The following is a 25536-nucleotide window of genomic DNA, read 5'->3' as shown; positions in this document are numbered from 1 at the left end:
AAAAGTGGATGTTCTAGCCCATGGTCTATGAAGGATGAAATACTTTAGGGTCAAATTTCGGTTGCTACCGCCAGCTGATGCCTCCTGAGTGAGGAGGCAACGGAGCGTGAGCGGCTGGCCGGTGGTGTTGGGTGTGGGTGCTGCTTGATGGGAAATTCAAAGGCTTCAAGATTTGCTGCCTAGCTGACTGCTGCCATGAAAATCCTGATGTTAGTATGTGTGCAACGTCTCCTTGGCGCCAGTCTCGTCAAATTCACTTTTTCCGCCTCACTTACCGGCTGGCGGCGATGACACATGAAAAAGTTGGTGTGCACAAGGTGGGGGATACGAATCCGGGGCTTTATTTAAAGAGGGTTGCAGCCACAGTTCGAAGGTGCTGGCGTCCTGCGGCTACTGACTCCGAAGCTTCAGTGCTAGCATTTCGGAGACATTGGTGGGTTGAAGACCGTATAAATTTGGAACTAGCATATCATTGTTACCGCTGCAAAGTTATGGGAGCAGTGATCGCACACCACGTCGTCCTCGGCAAAGACTTGAAAGGCGCCCGCTGCAGAGATGTCTTATAGCAAATGTAGATGCTTGCCAGAGGAGAGACCCCAGATGGCGGGGCAAGAGGTCGTACGGTCTCGGGGTTTACCGTGCACATTATTCTTACCTTGAGGTATCCGAGGAGCTGAGCCTAAGAAGGCTGAGGTTCTGCAAGGAGGGGGTAACGGAGCTCTGCCACCTCCTGCAGACATATCTGGCAGCTCACATCGGCACCAGGACCTCGCTGTCAGTGACAGTGACAGCAGCCCTCCACGTCTATGCTATGTCGGTGATATATGCAACATCTTGCAGTTTGCAGTACATTGCTACATTCGCCAGGTGACCGACGCTCTCCATAGCAAACGAATGGACTACATCAAATTCAGCATATCCAGGGAAGACGTAGGGTTCAGGGGGCCATTGATTGTACGCAATGAGGGCCCCACCCCAAGTTGGAGAGCTGTTTCGGAATCACAAGGGATACCACTCCCTCAAAGTTCAGCTGGTCTGCGATCATAGGCAGATGATCCTCTGTGCCATTGCCCGCTGTCCTGGCAGTTGCCACGATGCCTTCATCCTGTGGGAGAGCACTGTGCCGCGACTCTTTCAGCCACTGCATGAAGGCCGTGGCTGGCTCCTCGGCGACAAAGGATATGGTGTTGCCGCCTGCCAATCCCAACACCCCTGCCGAGCAATGCTATAACAGCAGTCATATCGCGACCAGGATCATTATAAGGCAAACTATCGGGATCCTGAAACAATGTTTCTGCTGTCTTGACTGCTCTAGAGCAAAAAGCAGGAAACTATAGACTAGTTAGCCTAACATCTGTCGTTGGAAAAATGCTGGAGTCCATTATTAAGGAAGCATAGCTGAACATTTCGAGAAGCATGATTCAATCAAGCAGAGTCAGCATGGCTTTATGAAAGGGAAATCATGTTTGACAAATTTTCAGGACCTCTGAGAATGTAATGAGCAGGGTGGATAAGGGGGAAACAGTGGATGTGGTGTATTTGGATTTCCAGAAGGCATTTGATAAGGTGCCACATAAGAGGTTACTGCACAAGATAAAAGCTCACGGGATTGGGGGTAATATATTAACATGGATTGAGGATTGGATAACTAACAGAAAACAGAGAGTCAGGATAAATGGGTCATTTTCCGGTTGGCAAACAGTGACTAGTGGGGTGCTGCAGGGATCAGTGCTGGGTCCTCAACTATTTACAATCTGTATTCATGACGTGGATGAAGGGACTGAGTGTAATGTAGTCAAGTTTGCTAATGATACAAAGATGGGTGGGAAAGCAAATTGTGAGGAGGACATAAAAAAATCTGCAAAGGGATATAGACAGGCTAAGTGAGTGGGCAAACATTGGAAGATGGGGTATAATGTGGGAAAATGTGTGGTTATCCATTTTGGCAGAAAAAAAAATAGAAAAGCAAATTATAATTTAAATGGAGAAAAATTGAGAAGTGCTGCAGTACAGAGGGACCCTGCGGGTCCTTGTGCATGAAACACAGAATGTTAGTATGCAGGTACAGCAAGTAATCAGGAAGGCAAATGGAATGTTGGGCTTTATTGCAAGGGGGATAGAGTATAAAATCAGAGAAGTCCTGCTGTACAACTGTACAGGGTATTGGTGAGGCCACACATTGGTGAGGGGAAACTAAAACTAGGGGACATAGTCTCAGAATAAGGGGCCGCCCGTTTAAAACTGAGATTCGGAGGAATTTTGTTTGAGGGTTGTAAATCAATGGAATTCTCTGCCCCAGAGAGCTGTGGAGGCTGGGTCATTGAATATATTTAAGGTGGAGATAGACAGATTTTTGAGCAATAAGGGAGTAAAGGGTTATGGGGAGCGGGCAGGGAAATGGAGCTGAGTCCATGATCAGATCAACCATGATCTTATTAAATGGCGGAGCACGCTCGAGGGGCCAGATAGCCTATTCCTCCTATTTCTTATGTTATGTTATGTTCTTTAGAGGGGCATTTCAGTACTCCTGATAGAGTCTCCATGTTCACTGTTTTGTGCTGCATGCTGCACAGCCTGGCCATTATGAGGGGCTAGCTATTACCACCAGGGATGGATGACCCACCTCGGGGAAGACGAGGAGTTTCAGCCAAGAAGGAGGAAGCCTGACAGTGCTGTGCTGAAAACAAGCACAAGACAACACCTTCATCCCTAACAAATAATCACACCCACAAGATCCCTTCAAACATTCTCAATGACATCCAAGTATAACTATTGACATCAGTTCACATTCCAACAAGGTAGCCATCTCTGTTGACTATCAAGCAATTATTTGCTGCGTCATACAAGTGCAACTAGTTATGAGTTCATATCTTACCAAGGTGAGGAGATGTGGCCACCTTCCCACAGATCTTTATTTGCTCTTGTACAGTGCTTTACCACTCCTTTCCTCCCCCTGCCCCCCCCCCCCCCCTACACCTGCTGCTACTCCTCAATGGGGCCTCGGGGCCTGCAGCAAGGCTAGTAGTCTGTTGCTGATTTGGAGCCGCAGTCACACATGATGGCCTATGAGGAAGTCCCCAACCAGCTCGGGCCCTGGAAGGCCCAGCTGCGGACTGCCTCACCTCAGCATGGGCGACAGCACGCTATTGTGGATGGGTTGCAGAGAGCGGCAGGTGCAAAGGTGGAGTGATGTCGTCCTAAGAGATGACATCAGGTTCCAACAGGCCTGTCATGGTGCTACTCCCGGGGCAGAGCCTCATCATCTGGGTGAGCACAGATTGCTGCTCGGGTTCAGTAAGATTAGCTCCTGTTGAACTGATGGAGGCTCTAGACAGGGTGGCAGCGGTCAGTGCGTTTGTGGAATCAAGTTTCCTCTGCATGAAGACTGACTGCGACTGCAGCACAGTGCAGAGCTGATTAATACCACCACACACTATAGTCTGCAGGCCTACAATAGCATGAGGCGGACTCCTCCATCCTCACATCCAGACTCTGTGGCACCCTTGCTAGTGCACCCAACAGATCACTATGCAACTGTAGGGATTGTCTTGCGACAACCTCTAGTTCCGGCTCATCATCAGAGTGCTGCTGAGCATCACTCAGGCGCGTACTCACCACCCGGGGAACTGGCTCCCGGGCTTCCCCTTCCTCGTGGCATTGCTGAAGGCCACTGGGTCCTGGAGCATTACCCATTTCTGCCTCCCCGACCATCCTTTCTTCAACAAAGATGCTGTCCCGCTCTCCGATTCCACTGGCTCCTGTGTGACATCGAAACAGGAGTCGTTGTCTTCCTCCTCGGCAGCATCTCCACCAGTGGAAGGCTGTCGTAAAGGCCCCGGTGCATCTGGTTGATCATCTGAAAGCACAAACTCATAGAAGACTGGTTACCTGCTGGGGAGGAGGCCAGGAGCATTTGAGAATGCCAATCTCATGGAAAGAGCTGAAGGATTGTGGTTTCAGGCCTAAGTAGCCTGCCGGACACTGAAAGGAACTCAACATACCGTCACTGTCCCGGGGGCGTTCGGCCTCACCCTCCGCCAACTTGAATGCCTGTCATGGCCGAGACACGCTCATGCAACGGAGTAAGTTCCTCCTCCAGTCCTTATCTGCTCTCTGTGGTTGTAGGTGAGCTTGTCCTGTGAGATTAAAGCGAACGTCTGAGTCAGAGCCTTTCTATCAGTGCCTTACATAGTTTAGTAGATGTTACTGTATGAGTCTTCACAGCTCGAGGTAACTTACATTCGCTGTGTGGACTTGCTGTGGCAATGCTTAAATTAGGGGGCCACGAGATGGCTACCCTGTTCCAGACGGATAAGACTGAGGAGTTAAGAACATCAGGGCTGGGTTTGCAGAATCGAGTAGGAACGTTCACAGCGCGTGGGTGAGACTTCAAATGTGAAACGTGCATCTGGCATCACCCATGTAGAGCATGGATCCCGAAACACTACATTGAGCAGAGAGTGCACATTGAGCTCAGAGCATAGCATGGTGACATTGAAAGTTTAAGATACTCAATCTCACCAGCGCATCATGTCGTTCCACTTTTTGTGGCATTGAGTGGCTGTCCTGGCCACCATGTCACTCACAGACACTCATTCTGCGATTTCCCTCCATTGCCATCTGAAAGTTTGCGGTTGTGGTGGTCTCCCAGGCTCTGTCCTGAGCAACTCCTACCGCCTCTCCAGGACAAGGAGTGCATCCACTGCGGCGCCCGAGAACCGATGGGCACGCTGACCTGCTGCTGCTGGGTCTGCCATCCTCACCGTCTGAGTGAGTGCGGAGGAAGCAAATCGAAGCACGAGGTGTTGAGGCGGCCAATCAACACCTCAATGGAATCCAGGTGGCGCCACTATATCTGACGCAGCTCAAAATGCTGCCTAACGCCCGGATGTCGAGGCCCTGCTTAACGGGCCACTCAATGTCGCTTACCGCCTCCAGGTAAGTGTGCAACGCCATGACTTAATGCTGCAAATACGTTTTTCAGGCGCTAAAACTGAATTTTGCGTTTCGGGGCCGCGCCTAACGCTTGGCAGTAAAAAAATCCTCTCAGCTGGTGACACCGCCTCAAAATCAGCGGTACCGAATTACGACCCCTGTTTCTCCATTCCCTAAACTACTCAAATCCCATCAGTAACAACTATCAGTAATGATGACCATTTTCAAGGAATTGTTGATGGGTTCAGATAAAGGACACCCACTCAATCTCATAAAAAATGATTAATGTAAGAGGACTCTGAAAGAGATGAAATATTAATACCAGATAGTTGTAATAATTGATGCCTTTGCAACTTGTATGATATCATGATTTATTCTAATCTGGTATGAATCTGTTAAATATGGCAATTGATTTACACACTTCTCATACTCACATATCTACACTCTTGTTTTTAATTTAGACATTGATGAGTTCATGGGTAATGGAAACATAGAAATTAAGTGCAGGAGCAGGCCATTCGGCTCTTCGAGCCTGCACCGCCATTCAATAAAATCATGGCTGATCATTCAACCTCCGTACCCCTTTCCTGCTTTTTCTCCATACCACTTGATCCCTTTGGCTGTAAGGACTATATCTAACTCCCTTTTGAATATATCTAATGAACTGGTCTCAACAACTTTCTGCGGTAAAGAATTCCACAGGTTAACCACTCTCTGAGTGAAGAGGTTTCTCCTCATCTCGGTCCTAAATGGCTTACCCCTTATTCTTAGACTGTGACACCTGGTTCTGGAACTCCCCAGCAACGGGAACATTCTTCCTGCCTCTAACCTGTCCAATCCTGTCAGAATTTTATGTTTCTATTAGATCCCCTCTTTCTTCTAAACTCCAGTAGAATACAAGGCCAGTTGATCCAGTCTCTCCTCATATGTCAGTCCTGCCATCCCGGGAATCAATCTGGTGAACCTTCGCTGTACTCCCTCAATAGCAAGAACGTCCTTCCTCCGATTAGGAGACCAAAACTGAACACAATATTCCAGGTGTGGCCTCACCAAGCCTCTGTACAACTGCAGTAAGACCTCCCTGCTCCTATACTCAAATCCTCTAGCTATGAAGGCAACATGCCATTTGCCGCCTTCACTGCCTGCTGTATCTGCATGCCAAACTTCAATGACTGATGTACCATGACACCCAGGTCTCGTTGCACCTCCCCTTTTCCTAATCTGTCACCATTCAGATAATATTCTGTCTTCCTGTTTTTGCCACCAAAGTGGATAACCTCACATTTATCCACATTATACTGCATCTGCCATTCATTTGCCCACTCACCTAACCTGTCCACCCTGCAGCCTCTTAGCATCCTCCTCACAGCTCACACTGCCACCCAGCTTAATGTCATCTGCAAACTTGGAGATATTACATTCAATTCCTGCATCTAAATCATTAATGTATATTGTAAATAGTTGGGGTCCCAGCACTGAACCCTGCGGCACCCCACTGGTCACTGCCTGCCATTCTGAAAATGACTCGTTTATTTTGACTCTCTGCTTCCTGTCTGCCAACCAGTTCTCTATCCACGTCAGTACATTATCTCCAATACCATGTGCTTTAATTTTTCACACTAATCTCTTGTGTGGGACCTTGTCAAAAGCCTTTTGAAAGTCCAAATACACCACATCCACTGGTTCTCCCTTGTTCACTCTACTAGTTACATCCTCAAAAATTCCATAACATTTGTCAAGCATGGTTTCCCTTTCATAAATCCATGCTGACTTGGACTGATCCTGTCACTGCTTTCCAAATGCGCTGCTATTTCATCTTTAATAATTGATTCCAACATTTTCCCCACTACCGATGTCAGGCTAACTGGTCTATAATTCCCTGTTTTCTCTCTCCCTCCTTTTTTTAAAAAGTGGGGTTACATTAGCTGTCTTCCAGTCCATAGGAACTGATCCAGAGTCAATAGAATGTTGGAAAATGACCACCAATGCATTCACTATTTCTAGGGCCACTTCCTTAAGTACGCTGGGATGCAGCCTATCCGGCCCTGGGGATTTATTGGCCTTCAATCCCATCAATTTCCTTAACACAATTTCCTGACTAATAAGGATTTCCTTCAGTTCCTCCTTTTCGCTAGACCCTCGAACCCTAGTATTTCCGGAAGGTTATTTGTGTCTTCCTTAGTGAAGACAGATTCAAAGTATTTGTTCAATTGGTCTGCCATTTCTTTGTTCCCCATTATAAATTCACCTGATTCTGACTGCAAGGGACCTGCATTGGTCTTCACTAATCTTTTTCTCTTCACACATCAATAGAAGCTAATGTTACAGAATGATTAGAATGGTAGCAGTTGTTGGATGATATTTCAGGGGAGTAAAATTGCTTTGTAACAGTGTCAGCTGTGGTTCAGTTGGTAGCACTCCCACCTCTGAGTCAGAAGGTTGTAGGTTCAGAGTCCCACTCCAATGACTTGAGCAGAAAATCTAGGCTGACTCCAGTGCAGTGCTGAGGGAGTGTTGTCTTTCGGTTGAGACGTTAAACCGAGGCCCTGCCTGCTCTCGGGTGGATGTAAACGATCCCGTGGCACTGTCAAAGAAGAGCGGAGTTATCGTCGGTGCCCTAGCCAATATTTATCCCTCAATCAACATCACGAAAACAGATTATCTTGTCATTATCACATTACTGTTTGTGGGAGCTTGCTGTGCGCAATTGGCTATCACGACTCCTTATTACAATAGTGACTAAACTTTTTTAAAAAGTACTTAATTGGCTGTAACGCGCTTTGGGATGTCCAGTGGTCGTGAAAGGCGCTATATAAATGCAAGTCTTTTTTTTAAATCGGTTTTAAATCTTACCATGTTGAGGAGTTGACATGGGAAAACACCAACAGTATCCAAATAGTAAACAATGTTGGATTCTAAAATCTTTTTAAATTTCACACATTTTAAGTTTGTGTTTGGAGGGCAAAAAGTATAAAATGCATATGTCAAAGGCATACTTTTTTCAAAGGCACAGTTCTTTAAGGTATAAGCACAAGAACTTCAACCATACCTGTGCTCCAAAATTTCAACAGACACCGTGGCCTCTATTCACCCATCACCCGTGACGGGTGGGAGCAGGTCAGGTGGGTTTAAAAAGTGAAATACTTAGAATATGACCCAATGCAAGTGTCCCTATGGGCTTGTTGGCTAAGAGGAGCAGGAGTGTTCCCCCAGCCCCAATTGCTGACTCTTTCAGCCCCCCCCCCCCCCCCCATCCTCCTGATTACCAGCCCCAAGGGTTCCCGGCAGTGGCTTCCTGCCACTGGTGTTGCCTCCCGCCAACCGGCCAGGCTGTCCATTTGGCCGATTGCCAGGCAGATGACGGACTTACAAAATGTTAAGGAGATGCTACAGTTAAGATCAGCAGGACCTCTGCGTCCTCGGCCTTTTTCAGCCTGTTAATATCTGGGCCCTTATCTCACTCATTCCTGTGGATGCTCCATCCCTGACCCACACAAGTTGCACCAGTATGCAAATTCTCTTCCAGATCAGCCAAGGGCAAAAATATGTGTCACTTAATCATTGGACTATAAGTCAATATTTTTCTAAACTGATTAGTCCATTGAATCTGAATCAATGTGAGCCTTGTAAATTTATGCTTTAAACTGGAGTAACATGATACATTAGATATTTTCCTCATAGATACTACTGATCGTTTTTTTAAAATAATTTCAGAAATTCTTTTCTCAATATGGATCCATAGATATTCCATAACTCGGGTTTGTTTTTAGAGGGGTGGAGGTTGGTTTTTGTTCCTCGTGAACAGATCTGAAGCAAATTACAAACAAGGACTCGAGGGATATGGGGTCAGGTGGAAAAGTGAAGTTGAGGTCAAAGATGAGCCATGATAATAATGGCGGAGTAGGCTCAAGGGGCTGTATGGCCTATTCTGCTCCGAATTCTTATGTTCTTAAGTTCTTATGAATTGGATTTGACTGAGACAACTGATTGCAGATTATATGAATATGGATGTCTTGTTTTTTGGAGATAAATATGGTGCCCTGCATAGACAATGATGTATAAATTCATTGGCGCCCGGTTTCAGGTGTGAAGACAGTGATGTGGCCCCAATTTGTGTCCAAGATCGTTCCAAAGTGGGCGTCGGGCTTCAATAATATTAATTGGGTGAGTTGCTGGTGCTTTTATTGGCGGCTCGCCCATTTGAAGAAATTAATTTTTGGCTGCTTGCTGCATTGTTGGCCCGGCTTCTCCACTCTGCGATAGCAAATTTTGGTGAGAGGGCCTAATATAGAAGCTAGGCCCCTCATTTACTTGTATAAGGCCTGTATTAGGTGGCTGCCCATTTAAAACTGAGATGAGGAAGAATTTCTTCTGAGATTTGTAAATCAATGGAATTCTCTGACCCAGAGAGCTGTGGAGGCTGGGTCATTGAATATATTTAAAGCAGAGATAGACAGATTTTTGAGCAATAAGGGAATAAAGGGTTATAGAGAGCGGGCAGGGAAGTGGAGCTGAGTCCATGATCAGATCAGCCATGATCTTATTAAATGGTGGAGCGGGCTCGAGGGGCCAAATGGCCTACAACTGCTCCTATTTCTTATGTTCTTATACTATAAGTGAGTGAAGCTGTATTTATGACCTATATTGTTACCTGATAAATGGATGAACTTGAAGATAGATTCTACCCTTCATATTTGATGTCCATGTGTGAAATATGTTTCAGTGCATTGATTTTTGTGTCTTCTATTTTATCCAGTAGTGATGAAGAAGATCTATACCGTAGTGTGGATGACATTAAGAAAAGTTGGCTCAGTAAATCAGGTACTGATTGGATGTTTACTTGTAAATGTTAGCAGTATAGGTACCTCAGTATGTAGTTAGTGTGTTAAATTTCAAAGATGGCACAGCACAGCTTTGATTGTGAGAAACTACAAGGCCAGACTGCACCCACAGCGAGTGTAATATGTAGACTGATCCCCTGTTGTTCCAGTGTTGTAAAAATTTATGCAAGCATTGGCTAGCTATTTTTGTTTTAACCCAAAATGCTGAGTGGGTATTGTGTACTGTTTGGTTGCACAGGTATTTGGGCAAATAGATTTGTCCCTTGAAAATGATTCTACTGTACATCTCAATCTGTACCAAGGGTACTACATTGATATCTATTATATCATATTTATCACAAAAATATAAAATGGAGGCATTACTCTTCACAATAAAATTAAATATTGCTGAAAAATAATGCTGCTTTTCCAAATGCTCAGACTTGCAGATCCTTGCCACCAGTAGCGCAACTCTACCAGCCCTTTCACAGTGTCAACTACGTTACGGAATTCCCACTTTCCTGGCCAATATGGCATTAGGCATAAAACTGGAATCCGGTGAAGCATACGGCCCTCTAGAAAGACACAAGTGGGCCCCACTGGGGGGAGTCCAGGGAAATAACTTTGACATCCCAAAAATGGACACATTTGTTTCTCTCTCCATGTTTCAGTGTAAGCCCTATTAACAGAAGGGCTAAAAGGAGCTTCAAATAGTGTATAGGTTAACTAGGGGGTCTTGGGACACTCCCGGCCTACTCGAGCCCCGGATACTGGCAGGCACTGGAGTTTCAGCACAACGCGCTCTCAAGCGGTGCCTATGGTGCTGTGGGCATATCAGTCCCAAGAAAATGAAGGTGTCCGCTCACTGACCCCGCAACTTTTTGTCTCCAAGCTAGGGGAACAATAGAGCTGGGGAACAATAACTAATAATTTATTAAATTAATAACATAACTAGATAACCTAATTAATAATATAACTAAATAATCACTTGATTAAAATCTTTAATTTAAATAAACTTAGAAATAAAAATCTCTAAAGAATGGCAGGGAAGGCTATGTGTCGGGATCGTAAGTATATACGAGTTTGTGAACATCTGCAGGAAATGTCTCTGAACTGCAGAGTCTTTGAGCTGGAGTGCGAGTTAGAGACACTCTGAAACTTAAGGGAGGGGGAGGAATTTCTGGACAGTTTTATCCAGAATACGGTCACTTGCCATGGTCCATGTTGGAACAAACGGCATAGGTAGGAGCAGGGAGGAGGTCCTGCTGAAAGAGTATCAGGAGTTAGGCTTTAAATTTAAAAAGCAGGACCTCGAGGGTACTAATCTCTGGATTATTGCCCGAGTCATAGGCAAGTTGCCATAGAAGCAGACAGATCAGGAGAATTAACACGTGGCTGGTGTGGGAAAGAGGGGTTCCTTTTCATGGGACCAGTTCTGGGGCAGGAAGGAGCTGTACTGATGGGTCGGGCTCCACTTGAACAAATTAGGGAAATGAGTATCCTAGCTGGGTAAATAGGGAGGTGGCAAACGCTTTAAACTAGTAAGATGGGGGAGGGATCTAAAAGAAATGAAACCAGTCTAAATATAAAAAAAACCGGAAAGGAGAGCATGGAAAAGACTCTAGTAAGGGAGGATACTGATGGCCAGGGAAACATAGAAACGTAGAAAATAGGTGCAGGAGTAGACCATTTGGCTCTTCGAGCCTGCACCACCATTCAATAAGATCATGGCTGATCAATGGAATAAATGGAGTTATAGAACAGTTGGGCTGAATGGCCTGTTTTTGTGCCGTGTATCTTATGTAATCCTATGTAACAGGAGTGTAAAAAGATGGCGAAAAATAAAGTGAAAGGAACTGTTATTAAAAATGAGTTAAACTGTCTGTACAGCAATGCACACAGTGTCTGTAATAAAACAGGGGAGCTGGAGGCAATCATGCGTTGCGAGGAACCAGACATGGTAGGGATTACTGAGATATGGCTAAAGAAAAAAATCAGGACTGGGAATTAAATATTGCAGGGTATAGCATATTTAGAAAAGATAGAGGGGAAAAAGGGAAGGTGGAGTAGCTGTATCTATTAGGGATAACATAATGGTCATCAAAAAAAGTGACGCAGCTATCAGCAAGACAGAAATAGAATTCATATGGATAGAGATAAAAGATAATCTCACTAATAGGTGGTAATCTATAGGCCACCTAATAATGAAAGGGAGGTGGAGGAAGAAATATGCAAACAAATTAGAGAAATGGGTAAAAATCAGAATAATAATCATGGGGGATTTCAACTAACCCAATTATTAATTGGACAGAAGAGATTGGTAAAGGGGATAAGGGAATGGAGTCCTACAATGTGTACACGACTCTGATCCAACCCAATATGTAAAGGGACCAACACAGGAGGATTCGCCATTGGATTTAGTAATGCGGAATGAACTAGAGCAGATAAGAGAAATAAAAGTAGGGGAACATATAGGCAATAGTGACCGTAATATAATGCGCTTTGAAATAATAATGGAGAAGTACATAAGTATGGCGAAGACCAGGATAATAGTTTGGAGAAAAGCTGATTTTGAGGGGCTGAGAATAGAACTAGGGAAAATAAAATGGACAACAATATTAGCAAACAATGATGTAGAACAGCAATGGGAAACATTTAAAATGGTGTTCAACAGAGTCTAGGAAAAATATATTCTGCTAAAACACAAAAAAAAGCTAAACACTAATGAGACATCGTGGATCAATAAAGTCATGAGAAAAATTGAGCTTAAGAAAAGAGGCACACATTAAGTACAGGGACAGCAGGGGAGAGCATGATAAAGGAAAATAGAGATTAGGAAAGAAGTCAAAAAAAAATTAGGAAGGCAAAGAGGAACTATGAAATTAAATTATCAAAGAACATAAAACAAAATAGTAAAATATATTACAGACACATCAATTAAAAAAGGAATATTGGGATGGGTATAGGGCCACTAAGGGATGGACATGATAATACCACAAACAGTGAAAGAGGGCAGAAATCTTAAATCATTATTTTGCCTCCGTATTCACCGGGGAGCGAGGTGGACACACTGACCGCACTCGACCAGCTCCGTTGGGCAGGCCACATCGTCCGCACGCCCGACAACAGACTCCCTAAGCAAGAGCTCTACTCGGAACTCGTACACAGCAAGCGAGCCCCAGGTGGGCAGATGGAACGCTTCAAGAACACTCAAAGCCTCCTTGATAAAGTGTAACATCCCCACCGGCACCTGGGAATCCCTGGCCCAAGACAGCCCAAAGTGGAGGAAGAGCATCCGGGAGGGCGCTGAGCACCTTGAATCTCGTCGCCGAGAGCATGCAGAAACCAAGCGCAGACAGTGGAAGGAGCGTGCGGCAAACCAGGTTCTGCACCCACCCTTTCCTTCAACCACTGTCTGCCCCACCTGTTAGAGGCTGTAATTCCTGCATTAGATTGTACAGCCACCCGAGAACGCTCTTTTAGAGTGGAATCAAATCTTCCTCGATTTCGAGGGACTGCCTATGATGATGACGATGGATCATGAGATTAGTAATGAAATAACTGCATTTAAAATAAAAAGAGGATATATATTAAATAAATAAATCAAACTCAGAGGGAAAAAACACTGGTCTGGATGGATTACATCCACACATTTTAAAGAATCTAGGGAATAGATAACTGAGGCATTACTACACATATTTAATAATTCATTAGAAAAAGATGTAATGACAGGATTGGCAGATAGCTAACATAATAGCTATATTTAAGGTGATAAAACATGTCCATGGAATTTCGGTGGTAGGAAAAATAATGGATTCCTTACTGAAGGAGAAAATAGAACATCTAGAAGACCAATGTATAATAATGAATAGTCAGCATGGATTTCAAAAGGGAAAATCTTGCTTGACCAACCTCATTGAATTTTATGAAGACGTAACAGAGAGAATAGACAAGGGTAATGCAGTAGATGTAATTTATCTAGATTTTCAAAAGGCCTTAGATAATATACTAATGAACAAGGTCAGAGAATGTGAAGTTCGGACAAGTAGCAGAATGGATACCTAAATGGCTTCAACAGAAAGCAGAGAGTTGGGGTAAAGGGTAGCTATTCACAGTGGCGGAAGGTGGGTAGTGGTGTTCCACAAGGATCAGTGCTGGGACCACTGTTGTTCACAATTTATATTCATGATTTAAACTTTGGAATCAAAAACACTTTCTAAATTTGTGGATGACACTAAATTGGGGGTGGGGGATAGTTAATGCTGAGGACGACTGCAAGAAATTACAGGAAGATATTAACATTGCAAAATGAGCATATAATTGGCAAATGAAATTCAACACAGATAAATGAGAGGTATTACATTTTGGTAGGAAGATTAGGGAGGTCACTTATTACGTGGAGGGTGGGGTAGAGGAACAAGGGGATCTCGGAGTAGAAATACACAAATCACTAAAAATAGCAACATAGGCTAACAAGGCCAAAAAAAGCAAACCAAGCATTAGGGTTTAATTCTAGATGGATTGAATTGAAAAGTAGTGAAGTTATGCTAAAATTGTATCGAACCTTGATTAGACCACACTTTGAGTACTGCGTACAATTTTGGTCGCCATATCATACAAAGGATATAGAGACTCTGAGAGGGTGGAGAGAGATTTTACAAGGCTGATACCAGAAATGCAAGGGTTTACCTATCAGGAAGGGATGAACTTGCTGGGTCTCTTTTCGCTTGAAAAAAGAAAGCTGAGGAGTGACCTAATTGAGGTCTTTAAAATTATGAAAGGTTTTGATAGAGGGAATACAGAGAGAATGTTTCCACTTGTGGGGAAGAGAGCATAACTAGAGGCCATCAATATAAGATAGTTACCAAGAAGTCAAATAAGGAATTCAGAAGATACTTCTTTATCCAGGGAGTGGTGAGCATGTGGAACTTGCCACCACAGGTAGTAGTTCAGGCAATTAGTATAGATACATTTAAGGTTAGGCTAAATAAGTCTGATTATGGTAATTACAGAGAAGTTTCCCTGCTGTCTGCCACAGGGAAAGTCATTGCAAGAATCCTCCTCAGTCTCCTTCTTCCAGTGGCTGAAGAGTTCCTCCCAGAGTCACAATGCGGATTCCACCCACTAAGGGGCACAATGGACATGATCTTCACCGCGTGTCAAATTCAAGAGAAATGCAGGGAGCAGCACCAACCTCTGTACATGGCCTTCTTTGACCTCACAAACGCCTTCGACACTGTCAACCGTGAGGGATTATGGAGTGTCCTCCTCAAATACGGCTGCCCTCAAAAGTTTGTCACCATCCTCCGCCTGCTTTACGATGACTTGCAAGCCGCGATCCTGACCAATGGATCCACCACAGACCCAATACACTTGCGGACCGGGGTCAAGCAGGGCTGTGTCATTGCACCAGCGCTCTTCTCGATCTTTCTTGCTGCAATGCTCCATCTACCCCTCAATAAGCTCCCCGCTGGAGTGGAGCTAATCTACAGAACAAACGGGAAATTGTTCAACCTCCATCACCTCCAGTCCAGATTCAAGGTCGTCCCATCCTCTGTCATTGAATTATACAGTATGCAGATGATGCTTGTGTACTCTTGGAGATCGAACGCCAAACCATCGTCAACACCTTCATCGAAGCAAACGAGAGTATGGGCCTTACACTAAACATCCGTAAGATAAAGGTCCTCCGCCAACCTGCTCCCGCCATACAGCACTGCCCTCCGATTATCAAGATCCATGACGAGACCTTTGACAACGTGGACCATTTGCCATACCTCGGGAGCCTACTGTCAATGAGGGCAGACGTCAATGACGAAGTCCAACACTGCCTTTAGTGTGCCAGTGCAGCCTTCGGTCAACTGAGGAAGAGAGTGTTTGAAGACCAGCACTCAAACCCGGCACCAAGTTCATGGCCTTCAGAGCAGTAATGATACCCACCCTTTTATATACTTCAGAGACAGGGACTATGTGCAGCAAGCACCTCAAAGCACTGGAGAAGTACCACCAATGCTGCCTCCGCAAGATCCTGCAAATCCATTGGCAGGATAGGCACACCAACATCAGAGTTCTCGCTTAGGCCAACATCCTCAGCATCAAAGCATTGATCAGCTCCGATGGACAAGCCACATCGTCTGCATGCCCGATACTAGACTCCCAAAACAAGTGCTCTACTCAGAGCTCCAAAACGGCAAGCGAGACCCAGGTGGGCAGAGCGTACGCTTCAAGGACACTCTCAAAGCCTCCTTGAAAATGTGCAACATCCCCACTGACACCTGAGAATCCCTGGCCCAAGACACTTTGTGGAGGAGAAGTACCTGGGAAGGCGCCGAACTCCTCGAGTCTCTTCGCTGGGAGCAAGCGGAAGCCAAGCAGAAGGAGCGCACGACAACCCATGCACCCCACCCACTTGTTCCTTCAACCACCGTCTGCCCCACTTGTGACAGAGACTGCAGGTCCCGCATTGGACTCATCAGTCACCCTGAGAACTCATATTAGTGTGGAAGCAAGTCATCTTCGACTCTGAGGGACTGCCTAAGAAGAAGATAGATACATTCAAGTTTAGGCTAGATAAGCATATGAGGGAGAAGGGAATAGAGGGTTATGCTGATAGTTAGATGAGGAAAAATGGGAGGAGGCTCGAGTGGAGAATAAATGTCGGCATGGACTGGTTTGGCCGAATGGCCTGTTTCTGTGCCATATATCTATCTTTTGTGTTCCTATGTAAACTCTGGTGGAGTATTGGTGGGTACCATGGATGTGTCCCTAGTGTAAGTGCCAGGATCATGGCCCAAGGATTTTCAGTCCTAGTATGGTGTAATAGTTTGTGGAAAGTATTTTGTCACTTGTTAGTTTCTTCTGTTCACAAGACTTCTGCTGTCAGTGCAGCTGTCTATTAGCTTGGAGAGCAAGGGGGACAGTGTATGGTGGGCCTAGAAATGGATTTTCTCCAAACTGCAGCCATGTTATTTATGTACATTCTAATTGAAAAATAAGTTGTGCTAACATACACCTTTGTAATACATTTGAACTGTCAGTTATCTTTTATGATACACATCTATATTTTTCTAACATTTGTGAAATTATGGAATAAGCAGTTTAATAAATGCACAAACTGGTGGATCACTAAACAGTTGCTGATTCCGATGGTTAAACGCCGAGGAAAAGCTAGAAGTGAATGTCTGGCACACAATTTCAGAATACTGCCTCATATGGAATGAACTGAATGGCCTCATTCATTTTTACGCTCTATTATATTTTTTAACTTGGGGGTTGTGGTCAGAAAATATCCTACCAGTAGTAAAGAAGTCAAGAGTAATAAACTTTCAAATGTGAATGATGATGCAATACCAAAAGACATTTTCTGTTTGATTTTTGGCACTTTTAGGTAGTGGTCTAAAATATGACCTCATTTTACAGAATGAAAGTCAACAAAACACGACTCGAATGGAGGTAAGATGATGAAGAACATTGTATTGAATTTATCCAAGTAATCAATGATGTTTTTTGTGTATGATAATTCTTTAATGGTCTCTCAGCAAATTTTGGAGGTATTTGTGACGTGTTTGTATGAAGTCATCAGAAACTATTCCAGTTGATTCATGTTTACCCATGAAGGCATGTTATGAACATACCAATGTCAGTTCCTTCTATTTTTTCCCTCTTGAGTTGCTCTCCTATTCTACTTTATCCATGCTATTTTCAGTTGGGAGGCTGGGTCTATGCTTCATGCATCCAATTCCATGTACATTGTACTATATTCACTTAACTGAGCTGTAAAGTGTGGCATGTCATAAAATACTCAGGCTTCCAGTTCATTGGTAACATATACAAAAATGGAAATTATATTATTTCAAACTGCATTAAAGGGATAAAGTTGGGGAAACAAGTTCAACCCTTGATTGATTGGATCTTTGACAGGAGGACCTGCTTTCTCAGTCCCCAATGAGTTTTGCATTACTTGATTATGTGATTCCACTCTCCTCCCACACAATTTTCTTGCTTATAGAACAATGTTCAATGAGGAAGGTGTGATACTCCAGCCTGTAGAATCGCAGTGCAATTTAACAGGAAGGGAACCTTCTGAAACTATTTTTTCTTTTCTTATAAAGATTGTAAACTTGACCTTGAGTGAAACTGAATGTGAGAATAGACAAGACTAGATTTAATCATAATTGATAACTCAGTGTTCTGCCATTGTAGCTACAGGGATGATATTCTCTATACATTATCTCTATTAATCACTTACTATTAGATAGGTAACATATATCCTTGCCAACCTCCTTCCCAGTCCATTAGCCCATTCTCTGCTTCCCGTTTGGACTCAGCCAGTGGATAAATCACTGTCGCTCTCCGCCCCTTCCCCGCCCCCCCCCAGAACATCTGTTCACTCGGAAACAAGATCCTTGCCATCCATGGCCTTATTGTGGATCATTGCATTGACATCCTGCCTTTGACTGAAGCTTGACCTGGCTGCACTAGTCACCATCTCCCCCACCCAACCCGTCACTGCCCTTATCACCTTGGTCTCTTCCCGTACATCTCTGGTACTTTTTTTCTCTTTCAAGCATCTTATCAAATTCCACCTCTGTCGACATTCTTTTAAAATCTTTGGGGGGCAAATTGTGCTCGGTAGCGGCTGTTTTGTGAGGAGGGGGGACGAAGATGATGACAGACAACAGCAAGGGCGCTGGCAGTGTGCCCGTGGTGGGATCATGAGTGTTGTCGTCGTGAGCGAGAAAACAGCAAATTCTTGTTCCCTGGAGCCGCTGCCACTCTCCCGGGGGCACCTCAGCAGTCCTAGTAATCTGTTGGGAGGACAGATTGCTGGACTGCTGTGACACCCTGCAACCCCTTTGAACACTGGTATCCACAGCCACGATGACAGCAGTTTTAGTTTGCATAGCAGCAAGCTGAGCTCGCATGACATCAGTCTGAGCTTCCACTGCAGCACTCAGATATTGAGTGGCTGCTGCTTGTGCTGCAATGGAAGCTGAGACATCGGCCATCAGACGCTGCATCATGGTTGGGTTCACAAGTTGGCCCCCAGTATCATGCTGGAAAGGATGGGTTCCAAGCTCTGCACAAAGCCATGTACCAAGTTAGTGCTGGACTCGTGTTCCTTGACATTGAACCAAGCATTTTGTTGTGTACACCCATCAGCTGCCTTCTGTAGCCTGGCCCATCGAAGTCCTCACCTGAGTCCTCTGGAGTAGAACTCGAGTGCGACCTCACCCTCTGTAAAGCTGGCACCTGCGCTATCCTTGCCCCCTGCCCTGGTTGCAACACACTTGTGCCCGGTGTTTCACCTCGTGCAGATCATGACTCTATGCTATCCTCTAAGATACGCAGTGTCAGTATCTGAGCTAGTGGCTGCGGGTGTGAAATTAAGTGATGGCGTATCTTCATCATTATCACTGTTTTCTTAGTCTTCCTCCACTGCCTAACCAGGTTGCAGTTCTTGGGTATCTGAAAGGAAAAGGATTAAGGGTAACATTGGGGCGAGGGGAAATCAAGAACAGCATGCTTACACCATCTGCAACTTGTAAGTCTGAAGAGATTGTGGGATGAGGGGGAAGTGGGATGTGAGTAGGAGGATTAGGTATGAGGATACTATCATCTTCAATGGATTCAACCCTACCGCTGCCCACGACCTCAGCAATGTCCCTTCTGATAATGGCCAGTAATGTCTCCTCCATGGGGTTAGAACATGCCGGCGTACCTCTACTCCAGTTAGTTCCTGCTGCCTCAGGTTGTGCACCAGCTTTTCCTGCAAGAGAGAGGAAAGTGTGTCAGTGCTTGTGGTGCAATATCTTTGGGTGATTTGGCTGTCATGGATGAAGAGTTGGAAGTGTGTGCAAGCTGTGAGATCTGGATGTAAGGCTTGCAACAGTGCTAAGGGTGAGGTGAAGCATATGAATGTTAGGCATGAGTCCAGATTGATAGAGGTTGTTGGTAGGTGAGTGGTGGGGGTGTGGTGAATTGAACAGTGTGTGAGGCTAGTGCTGCAAGTGGTAGGATATGGCATTTGGAGATGTATTCACTGATCTAGTCCACATGTGAGATCGTTAAACGTCTTGTGGCACTACATCCAGGTCCTCCAAGGCTAAACTCCTGGCACTTTCCTCCGCAGCTATCTGTTCCAACTGCCTTCTCATCATGTGTATAGTGGGGCTCCTGCCCCCCTGAGGATATAGGACATCGCTCTCCATTTCCACCTCCTCCACCTCCAGTGCAGTGTTGGAAACCTTGAGGCATGCTCTCTGCAATGGTCAGCCATTGTTGATTGTTGCACAGCACTATTCTGAATGATGTCAGCACCTCCAGCAACCACAATGCACTTTCCCTTTAAGAGCTGCAGATTAGCTTTAAACAGTGCTAGCAAGTAACAATATTGGGCCCCCCGCTGGCTGCATGCAGCAATCATTATAATGAGCAGGCATCATGAAGATGGCATGCTGTCTGCATTACACTGAATGGGCACTGGGTAATCGTGCATCATAATTCCCACACCCGTTTTCGGGGGCTATCCAATTTAGCCCCCATGTTGTCTACCATTGCGTGTCCCATTCCTCCCCGCCCCACCCCCAAGCCCTAACCTGAGTTTCTCCTGGAGATATCCTCCTTCCTCACACAATACACTGAGAGACTCCTTACCCTTGGTGATTTGAACCGGCAGCTCATCTCCCCTTCCCCTCTCTCTTCTGACTTCACTGCCTTCCCCTTCTCTCTCCTCTGACATCACTATCCTCCATATAAACTCTCCTAACCATATTCATGGCCAACCTTAATCTTGATGTCTCCTGTGTCTCCATTGGTCTCAATCACCGACAAGGCCATCTCCGACCACTTGTATCTCTCACTATACACATCCCCCCTTCCAACCCCAGTCCCTTCTGCGCCCATCCTCAGAAAAATTCTCCCCCAACTCATTTACAACAGCACTTTCGAACACCTAGGGCTGAATTTTCAGCTTTTCTGTTTTTGGGATGATAGTGGCGACGGGGTGGGGAAGTTACTAGCCGGGAATAGTTTGCGCTTTAGTATGTAAGTTTGGGCATCTGGGCCCTGCGTCAGGAGTCGCAGCGCTAAGGGAGGCATTGTACACCTCTCTTGGCGCAAGGATGGGAAACTCACGAGCTAAGAGCCAGGCCAAGGGTGGGGGAATAAGGGGGGGAGGGGAGGGTGCTAAGGGGGAGAGTCTTAAAAAAAAAAGCAAAACATTCCTAAAACATTGCCCAATCCATCACAACACACATCGCACAAAATTTAAAAAAAAACAGTCACTCTTACTTTTGGAGTACATTACCTTTACTCTCTGCCATCATGGGACCGCTCTGATTTCCCAGGCGGTAACTGCGGACGCATTTCCGGGTGGACGGGTCGCACAAGACTCAAAACTCGCGCCGGTGTCACAACCAGGGGCATTACACAGCCGGTGCAGCTATTCCCAGCTGCTCAGCGCTGCTGCAAAACCCGACCGGAGGATCGCGCCTTTCACGCTGCTCCGGGACGAAATCGACCGGAAAATCCAGCCCCTAGCCTTTGGCCTTCCATTCAGCACGATACTTGTGCAGCTGTTGATTTTCCGAATCACACCATCACCTTCATTTTGCCCTTGTGCCTTCCAAAGCCTTTAGGGCTTGAAATTCCTTACCTTACCACCAAGAGTTAGCGCTGCAAACTGGCGAAAAATGACGGCCACTACTCTAATGCCCCTTTCTGGTGCGGGACTGGATGTCCGTCATTCTGGTGAGGGCCTTAGCGCTGCTGATTGCAGTGCTGACCCTGGAGATGCAAATATGGAGACTTTAACATTATGCTCTGCGAACTTTGACCGAAGCTCTGGGCCATAAGCTCGCCCTGAAAAGTGAGCGTGCAGCAGACTGAGCCACTGTCAGCACTTCTTAAAGGGACACACGCATCTTTCAGGTAAGTTTGTATTTAAACTTTTGTACTGGATTTTTAAAATTTTATTGAAATAACGGCTGGTTTATTGAAGTGTGCATGCAGGGAGTGCTGCTGGATGCTTGCAAGGCCTTAGATGGTAAAGGAAGGCCTTTGCGAAGACAAAAAATGCTGAAAATACTCAGTAGGTCAGGTAGCATCTGTGACGAGAGAAAAACAGAGTTCACGTCTGTTATATATGTATACTTGTATTTACTCTGTACAGCCACCAGATGGCTCATCCCCTGGAGTCTCAAGGGATCCCATAATCCCTTGGGAGCACAGGCACTTAAGGACACAGGTACAGCTTCATAGGTTGGAGAGGCACTCTGGAGACCTGCAATAAAAGACTAAGATCATACTTTACTTTGAGCTCACAGTGTTCAGTCTGACTCTTTCTCCATACGCAACAATGTCTCAAGTCAAGATACTGCCTGACTGGCTGAGTATTTCCAGCATTTTATGCTTTTCAGATTTCCAGCATCCACTTGCAGAGGGGAAGAGGAAGATGCAGAAGGAAGGATGCAACCCAGACAGCCCCTTTGTGGCTGCGATATCCGTGATGGATATCCCGGTTCCAGTGGCCATAACATCAATTCCCCTTTCAACATTTGTCCCATACCTCTGTACTGACCATCACAGCGTCCTCCTGGCCACAATGCTGAAATAAAAACCACAAAGCAAACTTTCCAATTCAACTTTATAGTTCAATCCATCCAATATGACATCAAAAAAATCAACTCATCACCCTTATGCATTCCCTTAGTGACAGTCTTGTGTGTGCTTTGCCTATCATACTAATGTCATACAGTACTACTCCAGTGGCTGGAGCATGACTGGTGGAAGGCTGCTGACTTTCAGTGGGGGACACTGTAAATGGACTTGCTGGTCGACCTTGAGGCACTGGGGGCTGGAGTGTGAAATCAAGTGATGGTGTTTCTTCTTCTTCTTCACTCTCCTCTCGCTTTTCTTGGTCACCCACTGGCTAGGCAGGCTGCATTTCTTGCATGCGTGAAATGAGGAAGGCACTAGAATGGAGTTGTGGTGAGGGGAGGGCAGGGAAAGCAAGAGGTGCATGTGAGAAGGAGGATAACGCATGAAGATACCAGCATCTTGCATCCTTTTAGTCCTGCCTCTGGCCAAGAGCTCACCCTTGCCCCTGCCAAGAATGGCGTGCACCATCTCCTCTAAGGGAGTGAGGCAAAGCTAGAAATGGGAGGTGTGCCTTGTGTTTAGTACAAATTGTTGGTAGGTGAGTGATTGAGGCGGGGGGGGGGGGGGGGGAGAAGGGTTTGTCATGCATTGAGAAGTATGTGAGGTTAGTAGTGCATTTGGTAGGGAATGGCATTTGAAGATGCATTTACCCTGACCACTGGTCTGAGGTCATGAAGCTTCTTTGGGAACTGGAACCAGGTCATGGGACTGACACTGCTGACCGTGAAGGCTTGGGTGATATGGTCCCACGTCGTTCTTTCTGGAGGGCCTCCTGGCCCCTGTGGGTAGAGGACCTCTCTTGCAGTATTGACCCTGCACAAAGCTGGAGTGCTGAGTACAAGACCCTGGCCCCTTCCCTTGCTTGTTGAGCCAATTGTGTTAGTACCCTCTTATATGGCTCAGAGACGTGGACCATATACAGCAGACACCTCAAAGCGCTGGAGAAGTACCACCAGCGCTGTCTCCGCAAGATCCTGCAAATCCACAGGGAGGATAGACATGCCAACATCCCCAGCATCGAAGCACTGACCACACTTGACCAGTTCCGCTGGGCAGGCCACATCGTCTGCATGCCCAACAAGAGACTCCCAAAGCAAGCGCTCTACATGGAACTCTTACACGGCAAGCGAGCCCAAGGTGGGTAGAGGAAACATTTCAAGGACACCCTCAAAGCCTCTTTGATAAAGTGCAACATCCCCACCGGCACCTGGGAATACCTGGCCCAAGACGGCCCTAAATGGAGGAAGAGCATCCGGGAGGGCGCTGAGCACCTCGAGTCTCGTTGCCGAGAGCATGCAGAAACCAATGCAGACTGCGGAAGGAGCGTGTGGAAAACCAGACTCCCCACCCTTTCCTTCAACGACTTGTCTGCCCCAACTGTGACAGAGACTGTAATTCCCATATTGGACTGTACAGTCACCTGAGAACTCACTTTTATAGTGGAAGCATGTATTCCTCGATTTTGAGGGACTGCCTATGATGATAATGTTACTGCTGAAACACTTTTAGCATTTTTAGGTGCCGAAAGCAATTCAGCTTTAAGAGATGAAAACTCCCATTTGGGAATTCTTCTTAATGTTAATTTTTTTCAGAAGGCAGTTGAGTTGTAAAGGCTAGAAACTGCATATTTTTACGATTTTTATTTTTTGCATTTCAGAAGGCAGTTCTCCTTGAGGCCGAACTGCTTTCTGAAATGATAGCATGGCTTTAAGAGAAGACTGTTCTTGCTGCAATGATGCTATAGCCACATTACATTAGGCCTCCTGCCAGGACGACCACCACCAAAATGGCTTTGCACACTAAGTTTAGCGCTAGGCTAATGTTAATTAGCTACCAGTGACAGTTTACTGGTCCTGTCAGCGCCATCAATTTCAGCAGACGTTAACACTGACCTGCGGTGGCATTGGCAGATATTTATCAATGTTAAATTTCAAGGCCTTACTCTCTTTCATTCTGGTTTTACCACCTATACGGCCTTCATCTTAATCCTTCAAGTCCAAGGATTGTAGGCTTGAGTGTAACAGGCATCGATCTGGTTTAGCCACCTATCACAAGTTATCACCAGATATAGTTGGGCCATATCATGCACTATTGGGCCTCTACCAAAACTACCCATCATTTCAGGATCATCCTGGAGAGCAAAGATAATCCCTGCCTCTTTATCACTACCAATCAGCTCCTGAAACTTCCAACAAGTGCGAGGAGCTCATGAACTTCTTTGTAACTAAGATTGAGACCATTTATTGAACTGTCCCTGCCGTATCCCTCCCTTCCCACCAAACCAAACTTACCCCTCAGGCTCGCCCTGCCCTAGCCTTGAATCCTTGTCTTGTTTCTCTTCCATCTCCCCCATCCCATCTTGAGCTCACCTTGTCCATAAGGCCCAGCTCCTGCTTTCAGGCCCCATGTCAGCTGACATTGTAAATATTCCCTCTCCTCAGGTTCTATCCTCCTCTCTTTCAATACTGATAATGCCCCTCCTTTAAAAAAAAAACTCAATTTTTGAATCTTCCGTTCTTGCAAACTACCATCCCATCTCCAACTTTCCTTTCCTCTCCAAATTCCTTCATGAGTTGTTACCTCCCAAATCATCTTTCCCACAAATCCCTGTTTGAATGTCTCTAGTCAGGTTTTCATCCTTGCCACAGCACTGAAACAGCCCTAATCAATGACATCCTCTGTGACTGCTGCATTATCCCTACTTGTCCTCCCCACCCTTTCTGCAGCCTTTGACACGGTGCACCATGCCATTCTCCTCCAGTGCTGTTCAGCTCAGCGGGACTGCCGTTGCTTAGTTTCACGCTTACCTATTTAGTCGTAACCAGAGCACCTCCAGCATGGCTTCTCTCCTTGTCTCTGCACCATTACATCCAAAGTCCCTCAAGAATTTATCCTTGGCTCTCTCCTCCTCATCTACACGCTGGTTCTTGGCGACATCCTCTCTAGACATAGGGGGTCAGCTTCCACATGTATACTGACGACACCCAGCTCTCCACCACCTGCCTCAACCCCTTCATTGTCCCTGTATTGTCAGACTGCTGGTCTTAGCTGAGCCATAATTTCCTCAAGATAAATATTGGCAAAACCGAACCCATTGTCTTCTAATTACATACCCTTGTCA

At 45.6% G+C, this 25536-nt stretch overlaps 1 protein-coding gene across 1 annotated transcript in view; it reads left to right on the top strand.

The window, feature by feature from the left end:
* The window catches only part of LOC139264383 (ubiquitin thioesterase otulin-like), a 92436-nt gene that overhangs the window by 17365 nt on the left and 49535 nt on the right, over positions 1–25536 (top strand). The window contains exons 3-4 of the mRNA XM_070880750.1: positions 9692–9756; positions 17143–17207. Coding sequence (XP_070736851.1) covers positions 9692–9756; positions 17143–17207 — 130 coding nt within the window. The remainder of the gene's footprint in view (positions 1–9691; positions 9757–17142; positions 17208–25536) is intronic.

This window comes from Pristiophorus japonicus, chromosome 5, assembly GCF_044704955.1.
Source record: "Pristiophorus japonicus isolate sPriJap1 chromosome 5, sPriJap1.hap1, whole genome shotgun sequence".
NCBI lineage: Eukaryota > Metazoa > Chordata > Chondrichthyes > Pristiophoridae > Pristiophorus > Pristiophorus japonicus.
The sequence above is the reverse complement of the archived record's forward strand: the minus strand, read 5'-3'. Positions and strand labels throughout refer to the sequence as shown.